At 40.9% G+C, this 19,253-nt stretch overlaps 1 protein-coding gene across 2 annotated transcripts in view; it reads left to right on the top strand.

Moving 5' to 3' along the window:
* Positions 1 to 332: 332 nt before the first annotated feature.
* Positions 333 to 19,253, top strand: part of Rint1 (RAD50 interactor 1) — a 44,716-nt gene continuing 25,795 nt past the window's right edge. The window contains exons 1-4 of one of the 2 annotated variants that reach the window (XM_048433488.3): positions 333 to 530; positions 952 to 997; positions 5,759 to 5,943; positions 16,838 to 17,079. In XM_048433488.3, the coding sequence (XP_048289445.3) occupies positions 489 to 530; positions 952 to 997; positions 5,759 to 5,943; positions 16,838 to 17,079 (515 nt within the window). In that variant the 5' untranslated portion in view covers positions 333 to 488. Of the gene's footprint in view, positions 639 to 951; positions 998 to 5,758; positions 5,944 to 16,837; positions 17,080 to 19,253 lie in introns of both variants that reach the window. The other variant, XM_048433489.3, reaches the window with a different exon arrangement.

Raw genomic sequence — 19,253 nt, 5'->3', positions numbered from 1 at the left:
TACTATTTTCAAGTTCCAATATTACATGTACTTAAGGGCATCTTTGAACTCAGTAAGTAGCGGGAGCTGACTTTGAACTTCTGATCCGCCTGCCTTCCTCACGTCCCAAATGGTGGGATTACAAGTGTGGGTCACCAAGTGAGGGCTGGATTCTGTTTTTATTAACTCCAAAGAAGTGGAGGGAGCTCTGTCACAGCGAGGATGCGTGCCTCCGCAGGGCAGGGAAGTCGTTGGGCCACCGGGTTCCATGAGCGGTAGATGTGACAGTCAACCAGGAGGTGGCGCCACGGAACAGACAGCGGCGATGCAGATAGGTCTCTCTAGCCGAGGGAACGGAACCAGAAAGACGGCGAAAGGAAGCCGAGGTGGCGCTCAGTCTGGCGTCCCTGGAGGCTGATGTGGTTGTTTCGCCTGTCCGTGTTTGCTCTTCCCGGACTCTGTAAGCCAGGCTGGCGGCGAATGGAATCGAGGACTCGCGCGGAGGCAGGATGCTTCCAGCTGGCGAGCTAGGCAGGGTGTCGGCAGCCCCGGTGAGGTGTCCCTGGAAACCCGGGGAAGGGACACTGGTGACCCTGTGAGGTGGCACAGACCTCCCTAGGGGGATTATCTCCGCTAAGTTAACCTGGGAGCCTGTGAAGGTAGTTGCCACGGTCCGAGGCAGTTAGGGGCTTCCCAGGGGAAGTAGTCACAGTGGAATGCCTTCCATTGTCCCAGGAAGATGACCGTTTTGAGAGTTGGCGGGAAGGTGGACTCAGTGTCCTGGCAGGGTAATTGGGAGCCTGGCGAGGTGGTCCAGATTTCTGGGAAGGTGGCAGTGGTGGCATTAGGGAGGTGGTCAGAAGTACCCCTGGGATAGGCGCTTAGGACCTCTCCTCCAGTAGGTGACCTTTTGGAGCCCTGTGTGCACTCCACTTGAATCTAACTTGTTTGCCACACCTGTTTTTCTGCCAGTGCTGCCCTGAAAGCGGTGACGAAATGAAGAACACAGAGGAGAAAAGTAAGCAGGCTTCAAACCCTTAGTTCTTTTTGCCTGGCTGTCCTTCACAGCACACTCTTTCAGGCTCTGCAAAAGAGGTCTCTTAGCCTGCTACCTTTCAAATGAAGTATTTTCTTCTGTACAATGTGTAAATAGTAGTAAATACTAGTTATCTTTGCACATGGACTTTGTCTCTTTAAGACTGTAAGACATAGAGAGAGCACTCTTGATACTCCTACCTAGTGTCCTGCGAAGTATGACTTCACTGGGGCCTGTCATTTTAATGACACAGCAGCCTGATATCAGGTATTTGGAGGGAGTGATGTGGGTCACTGTTGCTGGGCTCAAGAAAGAGGTTAGATAATTGCTTAATTATACTTTTACTTTCAGTAAATTTGTAATTAAAGTTTGCTTCAGGTAGGACACAACTTAGGTCCTGGATCTTGGTCTGGATAGGGAATAAGGAAAGATCTGGTACCTCCATTTCCTACCTAGGGCAAGAAAACATGTCAGAGATGTGGATATTTATCCTTTTACTTTAAATGAGATAAGCATAGCAGGTTATTAGAAATCCAGTACTCTTCAGGGGCTGATTTTGTCCCTCAGGCCTCTGTTTCCCTTTTCCCAGGTGTCATATTCCTAATCTCTTCAGGACCTTTTTCCCTTTTTTTAAGAGGAAGCAAAAGAGCATGCAATAGCTTTTTTAGTGTGCTAAGAGTTCAGTTCAATGACTTGAAAAGCACACTGAGGGGGCCCGTGTTACCATGTCCTAGGAGGAAGTTCTGACCTTACTATTGGCTACTGTTAAGCCCCCTTCCCTTTTTTCTTGGCTCTGGAAAGATGGCTTGTTGCATCAGAGTGCTTGCTGCTTTTACAGAGTACCGTGGCTCAGTTCCCAGAATGCAGGTGACACCTTCGTTCTTTAGTTTCAGGAGTTTAAATCCCCTGTTCTCACTTTGTCGGGCTCTCGCTTACAGCTGGTACACATAAACTCAGGGAAGCAAACATATGTGTACATCAGTTAAATGAACAAATCCTTTTTTTTATTTTTTATTTTTTTCAAAGTTTATTAAATTATGAAAGTTTCCATTTCTGCCCCTCCTCCCAACACCCTCCCACTTCCCCCTCCCCCTCCTCCTCCCTCTCCATCCCTAAGAGCAGTCAGGGCTTCCAGCCCTGTGGGAAATTCAAGTTCCTCCCCCCTCCCTCCAGGTCCAGGAAGGTGAGTATCCAAACAGCCTGGATCCCAAAAATCCAGTATATGCAGAGGAAACAAGTCCCAGTGTCATTGTCAATGGCTTTTCAGAAAGACTCCGGGCCAGCCACATTCAGAGAATCCGGCCACATTCAGAGAATCTGGTTGAATCACGTGCTCGTTCAGTCCCAGTCCAACTGGCCTTGGTGAACTTCTCATTAGATCAGTCCCTTTGTATCAGTGGGTGATCGCACCCCTCGTGGTCCTGAGTTTTTTTTTCATGTTCTTCCTCCTTCTGCTCCTCATTTGGACCATGGGGGGGCTCAGTCCGGTGCTCCAATGTGGGTCTCCGTCTGTATCGCCATCCATCGTCGGATGAAGGATCTATGGTGCTAAGCAAAATCTTCATCAGTATGGTTATAGGCCAAGACCGGTTCAGGCACCCTCTCCTCTGTCCAGAGAACAATCTGGGGATCTCTCCTTGGACCTGGGATCCCATTTATAATCAAGTCTCCTGTAAATCCTAAAATGACTCCCTTAATTGAGATATATTCTTCCCTGATCCCATATCCATCCCTCCTTCCCCCCATCTCAGTCCCCCGACTTTTCCCCATTCCTCCCCTACTCCCTTCTCTCTAACCCTCTCCCCTTCCAACAACCCTCCAACCCCCCCCCCCCATGCACCCGAGGTTACCTGGGACTCTTGTCTATTTCCTATCTCCTGGCGGATAGCTAAATAATCTTCATCAAGTTCACCTTCTTATTTGGCTTCTCTAGGATCACGAATAATAGGCTCAAAGACCTTTAATTATGGTTAAAATCCACTTATGAGTGAATACATACCGTGTTCTTCTTTTTGGTTCTGGCTTACCTCACTCAGTAAAGCGTTTTCTATTTCCATCCATTTGCATGCAAAATTCAAGATGTCATTGTTTTTTACCGCTGAGTAAAACTCTAATGTGTATAATGAACAAATCCTTTTAAAAAAGCAGAAATTGTCCGGGGAGTATTTATGACAGTGACAGAGTTCTTGCCTAGCACTTTGGCAGCTGTGGATTTGAACTCAGGCACCACCACCACACAAACAAACAAACAAACAGAAAATGGGCTTAGCTGTTAAGAAAATTCGCTGCTCTTCCAGAGGAGCTGGGTTCCATTCCCAGCACCCACAGGGTGGCTAACAACTACTTATAACTATAGTTCTAGGGGATCCAATGCCTGCTTCTGGCCTGTGTCTGGCCTCTATGTTCATTGGATGAATGTGGTACACAGTTGTACACGAAGTCAAAACACCTGTACACATGAAAATAAAATCTCTGAAAGCTGCCGGGCAGTGGTAGCACACTGCTTTAATTCCAGCACTCAGGAAGTAGAGGCAGGTGGATCTCTGAGTTCGAGGCCATCCTGATCTATGAAGTGAATTCCAGGACAGCCAGAACTGCTACACAGAGAAACCCTGTCTTGAAAAATCTCACTTGGATGCCTTGACCTTGACATAACTGATCTGTCATTTTAGAATGTCAGGTACAAATTATTGCATTAAGGACTTTGTTGTTGGGTAGCCAGTGACTCAGTCATCTGCTGTGCAATGCTGAATGCTCTTTATAAGAAATAAAAGGAGGTAGGTGTGCTGGCTCATGTCTGAAATCCCAGTCCTTAGGAGACTGAGGCAGGAGGATTGCCATGATTTGGAGACCAGTCTAGGTCACAGATTTAGAGCCTATCTTTTTGTTTTTAGATCTTTATTTTTTAGATATATGAAGTATAATTATGCCTAGACTCCTCTTTTTAAAATTTAAATTAATTTATTTTTAATTTTTATGGTGTTTTGCATGTATGTATGTCTGTGCACCATATGCTTCTCTGGTGCCAGAAGAAACCAGAAGAAGGCTTCAGATCCCTGGGAACTGAAGTTAAGATGGTTCTAAGCTGTCATGTGGGTGCTGAGAATCAAACCCTGGTCTTCTGCAAAAGCAACAATAGTTATTCTCCAGCCCATAGATCCTACCTTAAGAAACCAAAATAAAACCAAGTATGGTGCATGCCTATAATCCTAGCACCCAAGAGGTGGAGACACAAGGATTAGAAATTGAAAGTCAAAGTCATCCTTGACTAGATAAGCGAATTTGAGACCCGCTTGGGATATCTGAGAGCTTTCTCAAAAGCAAATAAACATAAACAGATAATAAAAAATCCTTACTTATAATTTTAAGGGAGATGTGCTTAAGAATATAGTATGTCATATTTAAATATGGTTGTAATTTTTGTTGTTTAAAGTGAAGTTTAAATTGACCACCCAGGAAACAGAAACCTACTTCTGTCAAATATGCTCCATACAACTCATTTGTTACATTTATGAAAAGTTCTTAAGAAGATATTAAGAGGTCAGGATATGATTGCAGTTGGATGTGTCTTATGTATCCCAGGCTGGTTTTAAACTTGCTATGTAGCTGCGGATGCCTCTGAACTTCCCATCTTCCTCCCCCTACTTCTTCAGTACTGCCATTACAGGCGTGTGCCATCACATTTGGTATCTCCAGTTTAGGTGATGAATCCAGAGCTTAATGCATGCTTGGCAAGCACTTTACCAATTGAATCTCATCCCTAGCCACAGATAATTATATTTTAATGTATTAGTTATTATTGTGGTTAACATATGTCAAATATTAAAGTTGAGATACAGAAAAAAATAGCTATTCATATATGGATAAGAGAATAAAATTAGTTTTGAATTAAAAGCCAGGAAATATGATTTTAGTCTCATTTTCAACCTTTATAGACTGGGGCATACATTATTACTTATTTATAGTTTGGAGGTTGAGACTTAGCCTTGTTTTATTTCTCCTATCAGTGGTTTCTTGCTTCTCATTTGCTGCAAATGATATGATCCTCCTTTTGTATAAATAAATTTTTTTATTGCATTTTATTTATTGTGTGTGTGTGTACATAGGCACATGTGTGCTACAGTGTTTGTGTGGTGATCAGAGGACAGCTTGTGAGAGTTAGCTTTCTTCTTCTACTATGTACGTCCTGGGCATCAAACTTAGGACATCAAGTAATTTTTTTTGTAGGGGTTTGAGACACAGTTTACTATATAGTTCAACCTGGCCTTGAATTTGTATTTGTTCTCCTTCAGCCCCCGGAGTGCTGGTCTCCGGTAGAATGAACCACCTTGGTCTGGTATATTCTGTTACTCTATACATAAATATTTGAACAGTATCTGATACACATTTTTCATTTAGGCATATCTTCATTTAGATATGATAGAGTGCTTGCCTAGCATGCTCAGTGCTCTAGGTTCAGTACCCAGAACTGCATAACACTGTGTAGTGAAGCACCTATAATTTCAGCAAAGACTTGGAATGCGGAGTTAGGAGGATCAGACGCTCATTTCTAGCTGTATAGAGAGTTCAAGGCCTGCTGGGCTACAGAGACCCTATCTCAAAAACAAAAACTCTAAACCAAAATATGCGCACACACACACACACACACGCACCCATAACAATTTTTTTAAAGAGCTGATGCAGCATATGCTTCTATAATTCCTATAACGCAGTGATGTGAGTAGTTGCCTTTCCTTTCTGTAGGTGACGTGAACACTGCAGCTCTTGTTGGGAGCCAACAACTCATGCCAGGTAGAGAGGACGATGAGCTTCCCCTGAATGTGTCTGCGTTCATAGAAAAGGAAGTGGGAAGTGACCTGAAATCTTTAAAGAAACTTGGCAGACTCATAGAACAGATGACAGAAAATAAAACGAAGTTACAAGAACAGGTAAGTATTAATCTCAGTGAAGTTATATTAACTGTATTCATCAAAACAGAATGTAAACAGTGTTATGCGTGCTGCATATCATGCATTTGAAGATGTAGATCATGATGGAGAACAATTTAACTAATAGGCTTTAATGTCTCCTGCTACAAATTTTATAAATGATGTAAAAGAGTTCCTACTGATTTATATTTTTGAAAACAGAATGTTAACTAGCATTTTATATCATTTTCATTTTATACCTTCTAGAACAGGTTTATTAATAATTCAGAATGTACAAAAATGGTTAAACAGTATCATTCCAAGTTTTTATAAAAGCACACAGAGGAAGGAAGCATGTGTAATGTACGGTGACTGCTGGGTGTGGGGGCACATGATAATCTCAGCAAGTAGAGAGAGGAGGCAAGTGTATCAAGAGTTCAAGGCCAACCTTAGCTATGTAATGATTATAGATCATTCTGGGTTCCACAAAAAATAACAAAACAAAAAACTGAAAGAGAATTTTAACAATGTTTGTGAGTGTTGGTTGAAAGGTGATTTTTTTTATGCTTTTTTGTATTATTGAGGTTTCATTTTACTATGGACATAGTACTTTATTTTTAAAAACCCAATGAAAATAATCTTAAGCTAGAAAAGTAAGTCTTCATAGTTGTAGTACTCTGTCAAAGAGGAAAGATTTTATAATATAAGAAATTAGTTAGGTTAAGCAAACTCTGAATATGTGGGTGTGGCATGGTTTTATTTTCTTCCAGCCCCATGAAATGAGTTAGGCTTCCACACTTTCCTGCTTTATGTGTGGCCTGATCAGCTTTTCCATTCCTTCAGAGTTCTGCTGAGTCATTCAAGGATGACCCAATTTGTGGCCTGCTGCCATGACTGTCTTCAGCCTTACCTTACAGTTTTTGTTGCTACCCTCATCATCCTTCTGAATTTTCCCGAAGAGACTATCCTATGTGGCTGTTCTGCCATTTCGTTTTCCCTAATAGAAAATTGAAACACTCACCATGATTATTAATTTAACACTTTATTTGTTATCATTTTTACCTTTCAAAGGTAAACTAATTTTTTGTTTACCACTAAAGGATTCTAGGTGACCATTTAATAAGTTGTGTAGCAGAGAATGGCCTTGGACTTTTGACCTTCCTCCTTCCACTTCTGGAGTACTAGGATTTTCAACACGTACCACCACATTGTGTTCCCAGGAATCAAACTCAGGGCTTCATGCATACTAGGCAAGCACTCTGCCGTGCAGGAACTCAAGTCAGGACCCTGGAGACAGGAACTGATGCGGAAACCATGGAACCTTTCCATGGGTTGCAGAAATCAGACTTGGGTGATCAACCTTATTACTAGCTGCTACCTCTGGTCTTTAAAAATATATCATTAAAGTTCTTAGTGTATGCCTTTTTAGGGTTTCTGTTGCTATGAAGAGACACCATGACCATGATAACTCTTATAAAGGAAAGCATTTAATTGGGTCTGGCTTACAGTTTCAGAGGTAGTTCATTTTCATTATGGTGGGGCATGGTGGCTTGCTGGCAGACATGGTGCTGGAGAAGGAGCTGAGAGTTCTCCATCTTGATCTGCAGGTAGCAGAAGCAACTATGTATAGCTTGAGTATATATGACCTCAGAACCCACCCCGACAGTGACATACTTCCTCCATTAAGGCCACATCTCCTAATAATGCCACTCCCTATGGGCTAAGCATGCAAACATGATTCTGTGGGGGCCATACCTATTCACACCACCACAGTGTATAAATAGGTTTCATTATGACATTTTCATACATATATACCATTGTACTTTGCTTATATCCTCTGATCCTGGTTCTCTTCTTACCCCATTTCATTTGTCAATGATACTGTGCCTACTGTACACAGCCTTCCAGCAGGAGCTAATACTAATGCAGCCTTACACCTTAGCTTTTTCCTAGCACCTTGGCAACCAGTGGTCTTAATTTGCTCTTCGAATTTGATCCTTTGCTTCTCTACCAGTCCTGTCTTTTCAGTAGATAGACATAGGTCTTCCTATTACCCCCCCCCCCCCCACAAAAAAAGCCAAAAAAACCAAAAACAAAACTATTTCCTTCATTTTTTAGTAGGCATTTATTCATTTATTTGGCTCAGGGTTTGTAAAAAGTCTTTATTATCAATCTCCATTTTCTAGTTTGCCTTAACTCTTTTACCTTGTGATCAAGCTTGTTTATCACAGATATTTTTGCTGAAGTCTATTGTTAACCCTGAAATTGTTCTCCTCTGTCTCTTGTCTGTGACTGATAGCACGGCCCTCTATTTATCACTCAGGTCTCTGTTTTTAGTTCTGTGATAAAACACAGTGACCAAAATAAAAAAGGAACTTGTGGAGGAAAGAGATATTTTTGGCTTACACTTCCATGTCATGGTCTATCATTGAGGGAAGTCAAAGCAAGAACTCAAGGCAGGAACTGGTACAGAGACCATGGAAAAACAATGCTTATTGACTTGCTTTTCATGGCTTGCTCAGCTTGTTTTTTTTGTATAACTAAGGACCACCTGACCAAGGGTGGCGCTACCTATAATGTGCTGTGATCTTCCACATTGATCATTAATCAAGAACATGCCTACAGACTTGCCTAAAAGCCTATGTTTTGGAAGCATTTTCTCTATCTTGTGTCAATTTGACAAAAACCCAACCGGCTCAGGTCTGTAGCCTGGGAGTCTGATGCTTCCCCTCCCTCTGTTAATATACAACCTCCAGTCATCTGAGTTCCCATGTTACTTTCCTGTTCCTACCTTCTGCATTGTGAATTCCCTTTATTTAAAACATCTAGTGGACTCTTACTGTTGTGCAGTATGTTCTTCCGTGACCTGTGATCTGGTCTTTTCCCCGTCCAGGCTCATCTGTTCTCTCTTCTTACTTTGAATTAGAGTCTTTCATTTAGAATAAGATCTCTAGGTGAGTTCTGTACATGTTCGGGTTTCAGGAGTGCTACAGTAGTGTTTTTACTAGGTCCGGGTGTGTCAGGAGGTTTTGTTGTTAACAAGGCATTGCTCTAGCACTGGCTGACTTGGAACTTGCTATGTAGACCAGGCTAACCTGGAACTCACAAGATTCCATCTGCCTGTAACTCCCAAGTGCTGGAACTAAAGGTGAAGCCACGCCCACTTTATTTTATTGCACTAACTTCACTTTTTTGTGTGATTATGTGTCTCTTTCATCCTTAAGGGCAGATGTTGTATCTTTGTTCTTTTGCTAGCATAGTGCTGGTTTGAGTGTGCTGATCAGGGTTGCTTAAGTTGAAATGCTATGAAATTCTGTGTAGTACTGGGTGTGGTTACATGGTTTTGACCTGTAATCCCAGAACTCAAGATGGAAGGAGAATGGCCAGAAATTCAAGGCCAGCCTGGAAGATATGAGTCTATCTCAAAATAAAATAAAATATTAGTCATTTGTTTTGATGTCTGATATTGATTTATGTTTCTCATATATGATAAAAGACATTTTAAAAACGTTTATTTTAATTATGTGATTGGGGTTGGATTATATGCATAAGTGCAGGTGCCCCCATAGCCAGAGACTTCAGTCCATTGTGGGTTCTAGGCAATGAACTTGCGTTCTCTGGAGGAGAAATATATACAATTAACTACTGAGCCATCTCTTCAGACCCTATAAAAATATCCTTTAATAAATTATATTTCTAAAGACATTACCTAAATATCTTTTTGTCAAATCAGTAGATCTCATTCGAGGCTTCAGCAAAATACAGGGACCCAGCTGTATTTTGGGTTTTTTTTTAAAAAATATTTATTTATTTATATTTTACATGCATTGGTGTTTTGCTGTGAGTGTTGGGTCTCCTGCAGCTAGAATTACAGACAGTTGTGAGCTGCCATGTGGTTGCTGGGAATTGAACCCGGGTCCTCTGGAAGAGCAGACAGTGCTCTTAACCACTGAGCCATCTCCCCAGCCCCTGTATTTTGGGTTTTTTGTTTGATTGCTGTGAGACAGGGCTTTATGTAACTCAGGCTGGCCTCATACTCCTATGTAGCTGAGACTGACATAGAACTTCTGATCTTCCTGCCTCATTCTCCCAAGTATTGAGGTTGCAGGTATGTGCTACCTTGCGTAGTTTAAAAGGTTTTTCCCTCTGTGGTACTGAGAATTGAACCCAGTTTTAATGCATACTAGGTAGGTGCTCTACTTGATGAGACATATCCCCAGCTGTGTTATGAATACAGCTTGGATCACAGCTTCATTTATTTTATGAAGGAAAATATCTTAGTGAAGCAAGTAATCTCTGGCTGTATGCTTTCAAAGTGTTCCAGATACTTGCATGGGAGCCATGTGTTGGGAGGTCTCTGTATATAGCATTTACACTTGTCATAAAGCATTGTATGTTTGGGTTGATTGCTATAGGATAAAGAAATTGAGCCTTGTTATTTTGTTTGTGTGTGTGTGTGTGTATGTGTATATGTGGCATATGTTTCCATGAGTGTGCAAATGTCAGGTTGATGTAGGAGGGTCTTCTATCTATCTGTTGCTTTCATTGGTTAATTAATAAAGAAAACTGCTTGGCCTGATAGGTCAGAACATAGGTAGGCGGGGAAGACAGAACAGAATGCTGGGAGAAAGAAAGCAGAGTCACGCAGAAGCCATGTTTCTCCTACCCAAGATGGACGGTTGTTAGACTCATGCCAGTAAGCCACGGTCAAGTGGCGATACACATTAATAGAAATGGGTTAATCAAGATATGAGAGTTAGCCAATAAGAGGCTAGAGCTAATGGGCCAGGCAGTGTCTAAATGAATACAATTTGTGTGTTATTTCGGGTGTAAAGCTAGCCGTGCGGGAGCCAGGTGGGACAAAAAACAGGCCTGCTCGCCTCATCACTACATCAGGTAGTGTCAAGTGTCTGTCTCTATCACTGTCCACGTATTTTTTTGAGGCAGGGTCCCTTTACTGATTCAGCTAGATGGTCTGGAGCAGAGTTCTATCTGTCTCTGTGCTCCTAGAGTGGGGATTACAGACACAGTGCTGTGCCTGGTTTTTACCTTTCCAGCCCCTTTTCTTTTTCTTTCTTTCATTTTTTCTTAAACAAACTGTCTTTTTTTCAGTTTACATACCAATCTCAGTTCCCACTCCCTCCCCTTCTCCCATTCCCTTCACCTTACTCCTCCCACATCCCCATCGAATCCTCAGAGTAGGGCACATTGCTTTGATGAAGGTCCAAGGCCTTCCCTACTATATTTAGGCTGAGCAAGGTACCCATCCAAAGAGAATGGGTTCCCAAAAAAACAGTTCAAGCAGTAGGGATAAATCCTAGTGCCATTGCCAGTGACCCTGCAGTCTGCTCCAGCCATACAACTGTCACCCACATTCAGAGGATCTAGTTTATTCCTATGCTGGTTCCTTCCCTGTCTGGCTGGAGTTGGTGAGCTCCCATTAGCTCAGGTAAACTGTTTCAGTGGGTGTCCCCATCATGGTCTTGACCTCTTTGCTCATATTCTCACTCCTCCCACTCTTCAACTGAACTTTGGGAGCTCAGCCCAGTGCTCTGCTGCAGGTCTCTGTCTCTGTTTCTATCAGTTGATTGATGAAGGTTCTATGGTGACATTTAAGACAGTCATCAATCTGACTACAGGTCAGTTTGGGTACCCTCTCCACTATTGCTTAGGGTCTTCGCTGGGGTCACCCTTGTGAATTCCTGGAAATTTCTCTATAGCCAGGTTTCTTGCTAGTCCCATAATGGCTCCCTCACTCAATATCTCTTTTTTTTAATCTCCTCTACTATACCGTTCCCTCAAGTTCTCTTCCTTCTCCCTTTCTTCCCTTCTCCTCTTTCACCCTCCCTTCTCCCCCCACACCCATGCTCCCAATTTTATCAGAAGATCTTGTCTGTCTATTTTGCCTTCCCAGGGGGGAATCTTTATTTTCTTAGGGTTCACCTTGTTACTTAGCTTCTCTAGGGTCATGAACTATGGGCTCATTATCCTTTGCTTTACAGCTAATATCCACCTATGAGTGAGTAAATGCCATGTTCATCTTTCTGGGTCTGTCTGGGTTACGTCACCCAGGATGGTTTTACTGAAGGTATTTATCAGCTGTAGAAGTTCCCTGGTAAAGTTTTTGGGGTCACTTATGTATACTATAATATCATCTGAAAATAGCGAAAATTTGACTTCTTCCTTTCCAATTTGAATCCTCTTGATCTCTTTTTGTTGTCTTAATTGCACTAACCAGAACTTCAAGAACTATGTTGAATAGATATGGAGAGAGTGGACAGCCTTGCCTTGTTCCTAATTTTAGTGGAATCACTTTGAGTTTCTCTTCATTTAATTTGATGGTGGCTGTTGACTTGCTGTATGTTGCTTTTATTATGTTTACATATGTGCCTTGTATTCCTGATCTCTCCAAGACCTTTATCATGAAGGAGTGTTGGATTTTGTCAAATGCTTTTCAGTGTCTAATGAGATGACCATGTGTTTTTCTTCTTTCAGTTTGTTTATATGGTAGATTATATTGATAGATTTTCGTGTGTTGAACCATTCCTGCATCTGTGGGATGAAGCCAACTTGATCATGGTAGATGATTTTTTTGATGTGTTCTTGGATTTGGTTTGCCAGTATTTTATTGAGTATTTTTGCATCTATGTTCATGAGTGAGATTGGTCTGTAATTCTCTTTCTTGGTTGAGTCTTTGTGTGGTTTTAGTATCAGGATAACTGAAGCCTCATAAAAAGAGTTTGTTAGTGTTCGTTCTGTTTCTATTATGTGGAACACTTTGAGGAGTATAGGTATTAGCTATTCTTTGAAGTTCTGGTAGACTTCTGCACTGAAACCATCCGGCCCTGGCCTTTTTTTTGGAGGGTTTTTTTTTTCTTTTGAAGATTTATTATGTATACAGTGTTCTGCTTGTATTTATGCTGCAGGTCAGAAGATGGCATGAGATCTCATTACAGATGGTTGTGAGCCACCATGTGGTTGCTGGGAATTGAACTCAGAATCTTTGGAAGAGCAGTCAGTGCTCTTAACCTCTGAGCTATCTCTCCAGCTCCCCAGATGGGAGTTTTTTAATGACGGCTTCTATTTCCTTGCAGGTTGTAGGTCTATTTAAATTGTTTACCTGGTCTTGATTTAATTTTGGTATGTGTTACCTATCCAGAAAATTGTCCATTTCTCTTCCATTTTCCAATTTTGCCAAGTACAGGTTTTTGTAGTTTGAGCTAGTGATTCTTTGGATTTCTTTTCAGTGTCTGTTTTTATGCCCCCCTTTTCATTTCTGATTTTGTTAAATTGAATGTTCTCTCTCTGCCTTTTGATTAGTTTGGATAAGGGTTTGTCTATCTTGGTGATTTTTTCAAAGAACTAGCTCCTTGTTTCATTGATTCTTTGTATTGTTTTCTTTGTGTCTATTTTATTGATTTCAGCCCTTAATTTGATTATTTTCTGTCATCTACTCCTCCTAGGTGAGTCTGCTTCTTTTTGTTCTAGATCTTTCAGGTGTGCTGTTAGGTTGCTAGTGTGAGATTTCTCCATTTTCTTTATGTAGGCACTTGGTGGTATGAACTTTTTTCTTAGCCCTGCTTTCATAGTGTCCAGTAAGTTTGGGTAAGTTGTGCCTTCATTTTCATTGAATTTTAGGAAGTCTTTAATTTCTTTCTTTATTTCTTCCATGACCCAGGGGTGGTCCAATTAAGCACTGTTCAATTTCCATGAGTTTGTAGGCTTTCTATAATTAGTGTTGTTGTTAAATTCTAACTTTAAACTATGGTGATCCGATAAGATACAGTGGGTTATTCCATTTTTTTTTTTTTTGTATCTGTGGAGGTTTGCTTTGTTACCAAGTATGTGCTCAGTTTTAGAGAAGGTTCCATGAGGTGCTGAGAGAAAGGTATATTCTTTTGTGTTTGGGTGTAAGGTTCTCTAGATGTTGTTAAGTTCATTTGAGTCAGAACATCTGTTAGTTCCTTTATTTTTCTGTTAAGTTTCTGTCTGGTTGTCCTATCCATTGTGGAGAGTGGGGTGTTGAAGTCTCCTACTATTAGTGTGTGTGGTTTGAGGTGCAATTTAAGCTTTGGTAATTTTTTTTACATATGTATTTGGGGCATAAGATGTTCAGAATTGAGACTTCATCTTGATGAATTGTTCCTGTGATGAGTAAAAGAATCCTTCTCTATCTCTTCTGATTGATTTTAGTTTGAAGTCTATTTTGTTAGATATTGGGATAGCTACACCCGCGTGTTTCTTAGGTCCATTTGACTGGAAAATCTTTTCCTAACCCTTTACTCTGAGGTAGTATCTGCCTTTGAAGTTGAGGTGTGTTTCTTGTATACAATAGAAGGCTGAATCCTGATTTCATATCCATTCTCTTAGCTTAGCCTGTGTCGTTTTATAGGTGAATTGAGTCCATTGTTATTAAGAGTTATTAATGACCAGTGGTGGATTAATTCCTATTATTTTTCAGTGGTAGTGTTTGTGTGTTTCCCTTCTTTGGGGTTTGCTGGTGTGAGGTTATCTGTTGCCTGTGTTTTTGTGGGTGCAGTTATCTTTCTTGGGTTAGAGTTTTCCTTCTAGTACTTTCTGTAGGCTAGATTTGTGGATAGGTATTGTTTAAATCTGACTTTGTCATAGAATATGTTGTTTTTTCCATCGGTGTTGGTTAGAAGCTTTGCTGGGTTTAGTAGTCTGGGCTTGCATCTGTGATCTCTTAGTGTCTGCAGCACATCTGTCTAGGACCTTCTGACTTTCATGGTTTCCATAGAGAAGTCAGGTGTAATTTTGAGAGGTCTGCCTTTATATGTTACTTGACAATTTTTCTTTGTAGCTCTTAATATTCTTTATTCTGTACATTTTGCATTTTGATTGTTATATGGTGAGGGAACTTTATTTTTTTGGTCCAGTCTATTTGGTGTTCTTTAAACTTCTTGTACCTTCATAGGGATATCCTTCTTTAGACTGGGAAAGTTTTCTTCCGTGATTTTGTTGAATATATTTTCTGTGCCTTTGAGCTGCAGTTCTTCTCCTTCTTCCATTCTTATTATCTAAGGTTTGGTCTTTTCATGGTGTCCCAGATTTTCTGTATGTTTTATGTTAAGAATTTGTTGGATTTAATGTTTTCTTTGACTGATAAATTTATTTCTTCTATAGTATCTTCAACACCTGAGATTATTTCTTTCATCTCTTGTAGTCTATTGGTTATGCTTGCCTTTATAGTTCTTGTTCATTTACTCAGAGTTTTCATTTCCAGAATTCCCTCGGTTTTTGTTTTCTTTATTACCTCTGTTTCAGTCTTCAAGTCTTTAACTGTTTGCTTCATCTGTTTGATTGTTTTTCTTGGTTTTCTTGGGTTTGAGGAATTTACTGACTTTTTCCAGTTTTTTGTTTCTCTTTTCCTCCATTTCTTTAAGGGAATTTTTCATTTCTTCTTTAAAGGACTCCATCATCCTCATAAAGCTATGTTTAGAATCGTTTTCTTCTGCTTCTTCTGGGTTAGGATGATCAAGTCTTCCTGTTGTATGACCACTGGGTTCTGATGTTACCATGTTGCTTTTTTAGGCTGTTGAAAGAATTCTTGCATTGGTGCCTACCCATCTCTTCCTCCAATTGGTGTTGGCAGTGTCTTACCCTCTTGATCCAGTCCTTGCAGTGGCTGTCTGTGTCTGTGGGAACTGTTCTTGGTCTTCTCTGTTCTGTTGCTGTTTCTCAGGGAGCCACTGAGGTCTCTCTTGGCCCTCTCTCTAGGTTCACTCTCTTAGTCTGCTCTCTTGGCCTTCTCTCTTGGTCCACTCTGTGCAGTCACAGCTGCTTGGACCTCTGTGTAGTTGCAGCCTGTGTTTCAGAGTTCCTCTGAGGACACAGGGTGGGGGGATAGGCGGGTTTGGGGGCAGAGTGGGACTTGTAGCTTATAGGGTCCCATCAATGGGGTAGAATTGTTGGAGTAGCCTACCTGCAGGAAGGAAGCTTGCCTGCTGGCTTGCTAGAAAAGCTGAGGCAGGTGGTAGAGGGGCCTGGGGTTTTGCCCTCGTATGGAGGGCCTAGAGAGTGGGCGTGTCCTGCTGGGTGTGTGGTCACTCATCTCTTGGTCCTCTCTGTGTAGTTGCAGCCTGTGTTTCAAAGTTCCTCCTAGGTCGTGGTGGGATAGGAGGGTTTGGGGGTGGGCTGGGACTTGTAGCTTACAGGGTTTGATCGATGGGATTGGGGTGTTGGAGCAGCCTACCTGCAGGAAGCTTGCCTGCGGGTCCAGCCCTTTTTCTTTCTCTCTCTTTCTTTCCTTCCTTCCTTTTTTCTTTTTCCTTTTTCTTTTTGATATAGTCTTTTTTTTTTTTAAAAAAAGATATATTTATTTATTATGTATACAACATTCTGCCTCCATGTATGCCTGCATGCCAGAAGAGGGCACCAGATCTCATTACAGATGGTTGTGAGCTACCATGTGGTTGCTGGGAATTGAACTCAGGACCTCTGGAAGAACAGTCAGTGCTCTTAACCACTGAGCCATCTCTCCAGCCCTCTTTTGATATAGTCTTTTGTAGGCTAGGGTGGCTTAGAACTCAATAAATAGCCCAGGCTGACCTTGAATTCCTGATTGTTCGACTTCTACCTCCCAAGTGCTGGGATGGAAGGTAGGTGTGTGCCGGCACACCTAACCAAACCTTTTGTTTAAAGGGTTTTTATGTTTTGTTTTTAAGGCAGACTCTCATTTCATAACTGTGGCTGGCCTGAAACTCAAACATAGCCTCAAACTTACAAGGTTCTCCTGCACCTACCTTTTGAGTGTTGAGATTAAAGATTTATACCACCGTGCCCAGCTAGCTTGAAATTTTTAATAGAAAACTTTCAGTTCTTTTGGAACATGATTTTGGAAAAGACTAAACTAACAAAATTTTACCTCATTGCTAATATTTTTGTGTGTTGTTAGGTACTTGCAATTTCATCAGAAATCCCTAAAAGAATTCAAAGTGCTTTAAAAGATGCAGAAGTATCCAGACAGGTTCTTAGTCAGTTTCTGCAGCAGGAAGCTCCTCTCTTCAGTTCCATCACCAGCCATCTGCTGACTGCACAGCCCTGGGTGGACAAGCTCAGTGCCATGATCAACCAGATAGAAGAGATCGAGCAGCATCTCACGTACCTTAAGTGGGTTTCCCAGATCGAAGAGCTAAGGTAGGTGGGCATTATTCTCATAATTACTGTTTCCTTTGAGCCTCTGTCTCAGAGAGTGTGTGTGTGCTGTTAAATAATTGAGTTAATTAAAGATTATAATTTTTACTAGTTGTTAGGAAAATGGTATTATGGTAATGAGTATTCTGCTCTGTTGTGAACGGACATAAACTTTTCAGGGAGCTTAATTTGTGTTTGAAAAAAAGTACTCTAAATAAGTTAAAAATTAAGGCTTTGCATACCTTTAATCCCTGTACTTGGGAGGTGAGGCAGGTGGATCTCTGTGAGTTCCAGTCTGGTCTACAGAGTGAGTTCTAGGACAGCCAAGACTACACCGAGAAACCCTGCCTTGAAAAACCAAAAAAATTAAAAAGTTAAAAAACTATTTAAGACTCAAGCAGTTGTATTTTGAACACATGGTCAAAACTACTGTTTCTTATCACTGTATGCATATGGTGCACATAATATACATGCAGGCAAAGCACTTGTAAACATAAAATAAGAATAAATAATTGTATGGTGGCATTTTATACCTTTAATTCCAGCACTTAGGAGGCAGAGGCAGGCAGATCTCCTGGTCCATAGTGTGAGTTCCAGGACAGCCAGGGCTACACAAATCCTGTCTTAAAAAACCAAAGCTATCTATCAATCAATCAATCAATCAACCAACCAATCAATCAATCAATCCTGTCTCAAAAAACCAAAATTATAAGTAAATGAATGAATAAATGAACGAGCAAATGAATACATAAATGAATGCTTAGAAAAGAACTGTGAGCCTGACATATAATCCCCACCTTGGGACTGAAGCAGGAAGGTTGCTGCATGTTTTGAGTCAGCTTTGTTTACATAGTGACTTCCAGGAAACCCAGGATACTTACTGAGACCCGATTTCCAAAACAACAGCAAACAAAAATAACTACATAATTAGGCTAATGTGATGGTTCAAACATGACATTTTAGTTTTTGGGAGGCCAAGACAGAAGGATAGCAAGTTCACTTCAAGAGCAGCTTAGGGCTACATGGCCAGACCTTGTGTAAAAACAAACAGACAAATACCCCACCCCCAAACAATGCACTATTATTAGATGAATAATAGAGTGAAATACCTATGAATGGGGAAAAATAAGAAGGTTATTTTGATAAAACAAGAAATAAAGTTCACATCTGTTTTGTGAACACTACAGGTTGATTATATCTGGTCTTGCCTTTCAAATCAGAGTAATGTCTCTGCCTAAATGGGGAGATTATTCTGCTTCATGGTATGGTCTCCAACTCTTCCAAATTGTACATTGGTTGTCTTCGTTTATTTTATTTTTATTATTATTATTGTTTTTTTTGAGACAGGTTTCTCTGTGTAGCTTTTGTGCCTGTAGACCAGGTTGGCCTCCAACTCATAGAGATCTATCTACCTCTGCTTCTCGAGTGCTGGCTTGAAAGGCGTGCACCACCACCACCACCTGATGCTTTTTATTTTTAAAACAGAGTCTTACTATGTAATCTTGACTGTCTTGGAACTTACTATGTAGACCAGGCTTCTGGCATCAAACTCACAGAGATCTGTTCTAGTTGTGTTGAGGGTTTTTTTTTCCTTTTCTGTTTTGGGGGCCTGCTACCCAGCTCCCAAATAAATACACATGGAGGCTTATTCTTTCTTATGGCCTTAGGTTGCTTTGTTTCTATCCAACTTTTTAAAAATTTATCCTGTCTGCCTCTGGGTTTTTATCTTTCTCTATTCTATATACCTTTCTTTACTTCTTACTCCGTGGCTTGCTGAGTAGCTGGGAGGCTGGCCCCTGGTATCTTCTTTCTTTCTTCTCTTATTCTTTGATCTTGTCTTCCCAGATTTCTCCTCTTATTTATTCTCTCTGCTTGCCTGCCATGCCTATCCTTTCTCCTGTCTAACTATTGGCTGTTCAGCTCTTTCTTAGACCAATCTGATGTTTTAGACAGGCAGCGTAGCACAGCTTTACAGAGTTTTAAACAAATACAACATAAAAGAATGCAATACATTTTTGCATCATTAAACAAATGTTCCATAGTATAAACAAATGTAACACATCTTCAACTAATATTCTACAACAATCTACCGATATCCACATACTGGGTGCTAAGATTAAAGGTGTGCACTCTGGTGTCTGCCTCTTTTTTAATTGGAGGTCTAGGCAGGTCTTATG

The sequence above is a fragment of the Myodes glareolus genome, chromosome 27, assembly GCF_982192425.1.
Source record: "Myodes glareolus chromosome 27, mMyoGla1.1, whole genome shotgun sequence".
NCBI classification, from domain to species: Eukaryota; Metazoa; Chordata; class Mammalia; order Rodentia; family Cricetidae; genus Myodes; species Myodes glareolus.
This window is presented reverse-complemented; position numbering and strand designations above follow the sequence as displayed.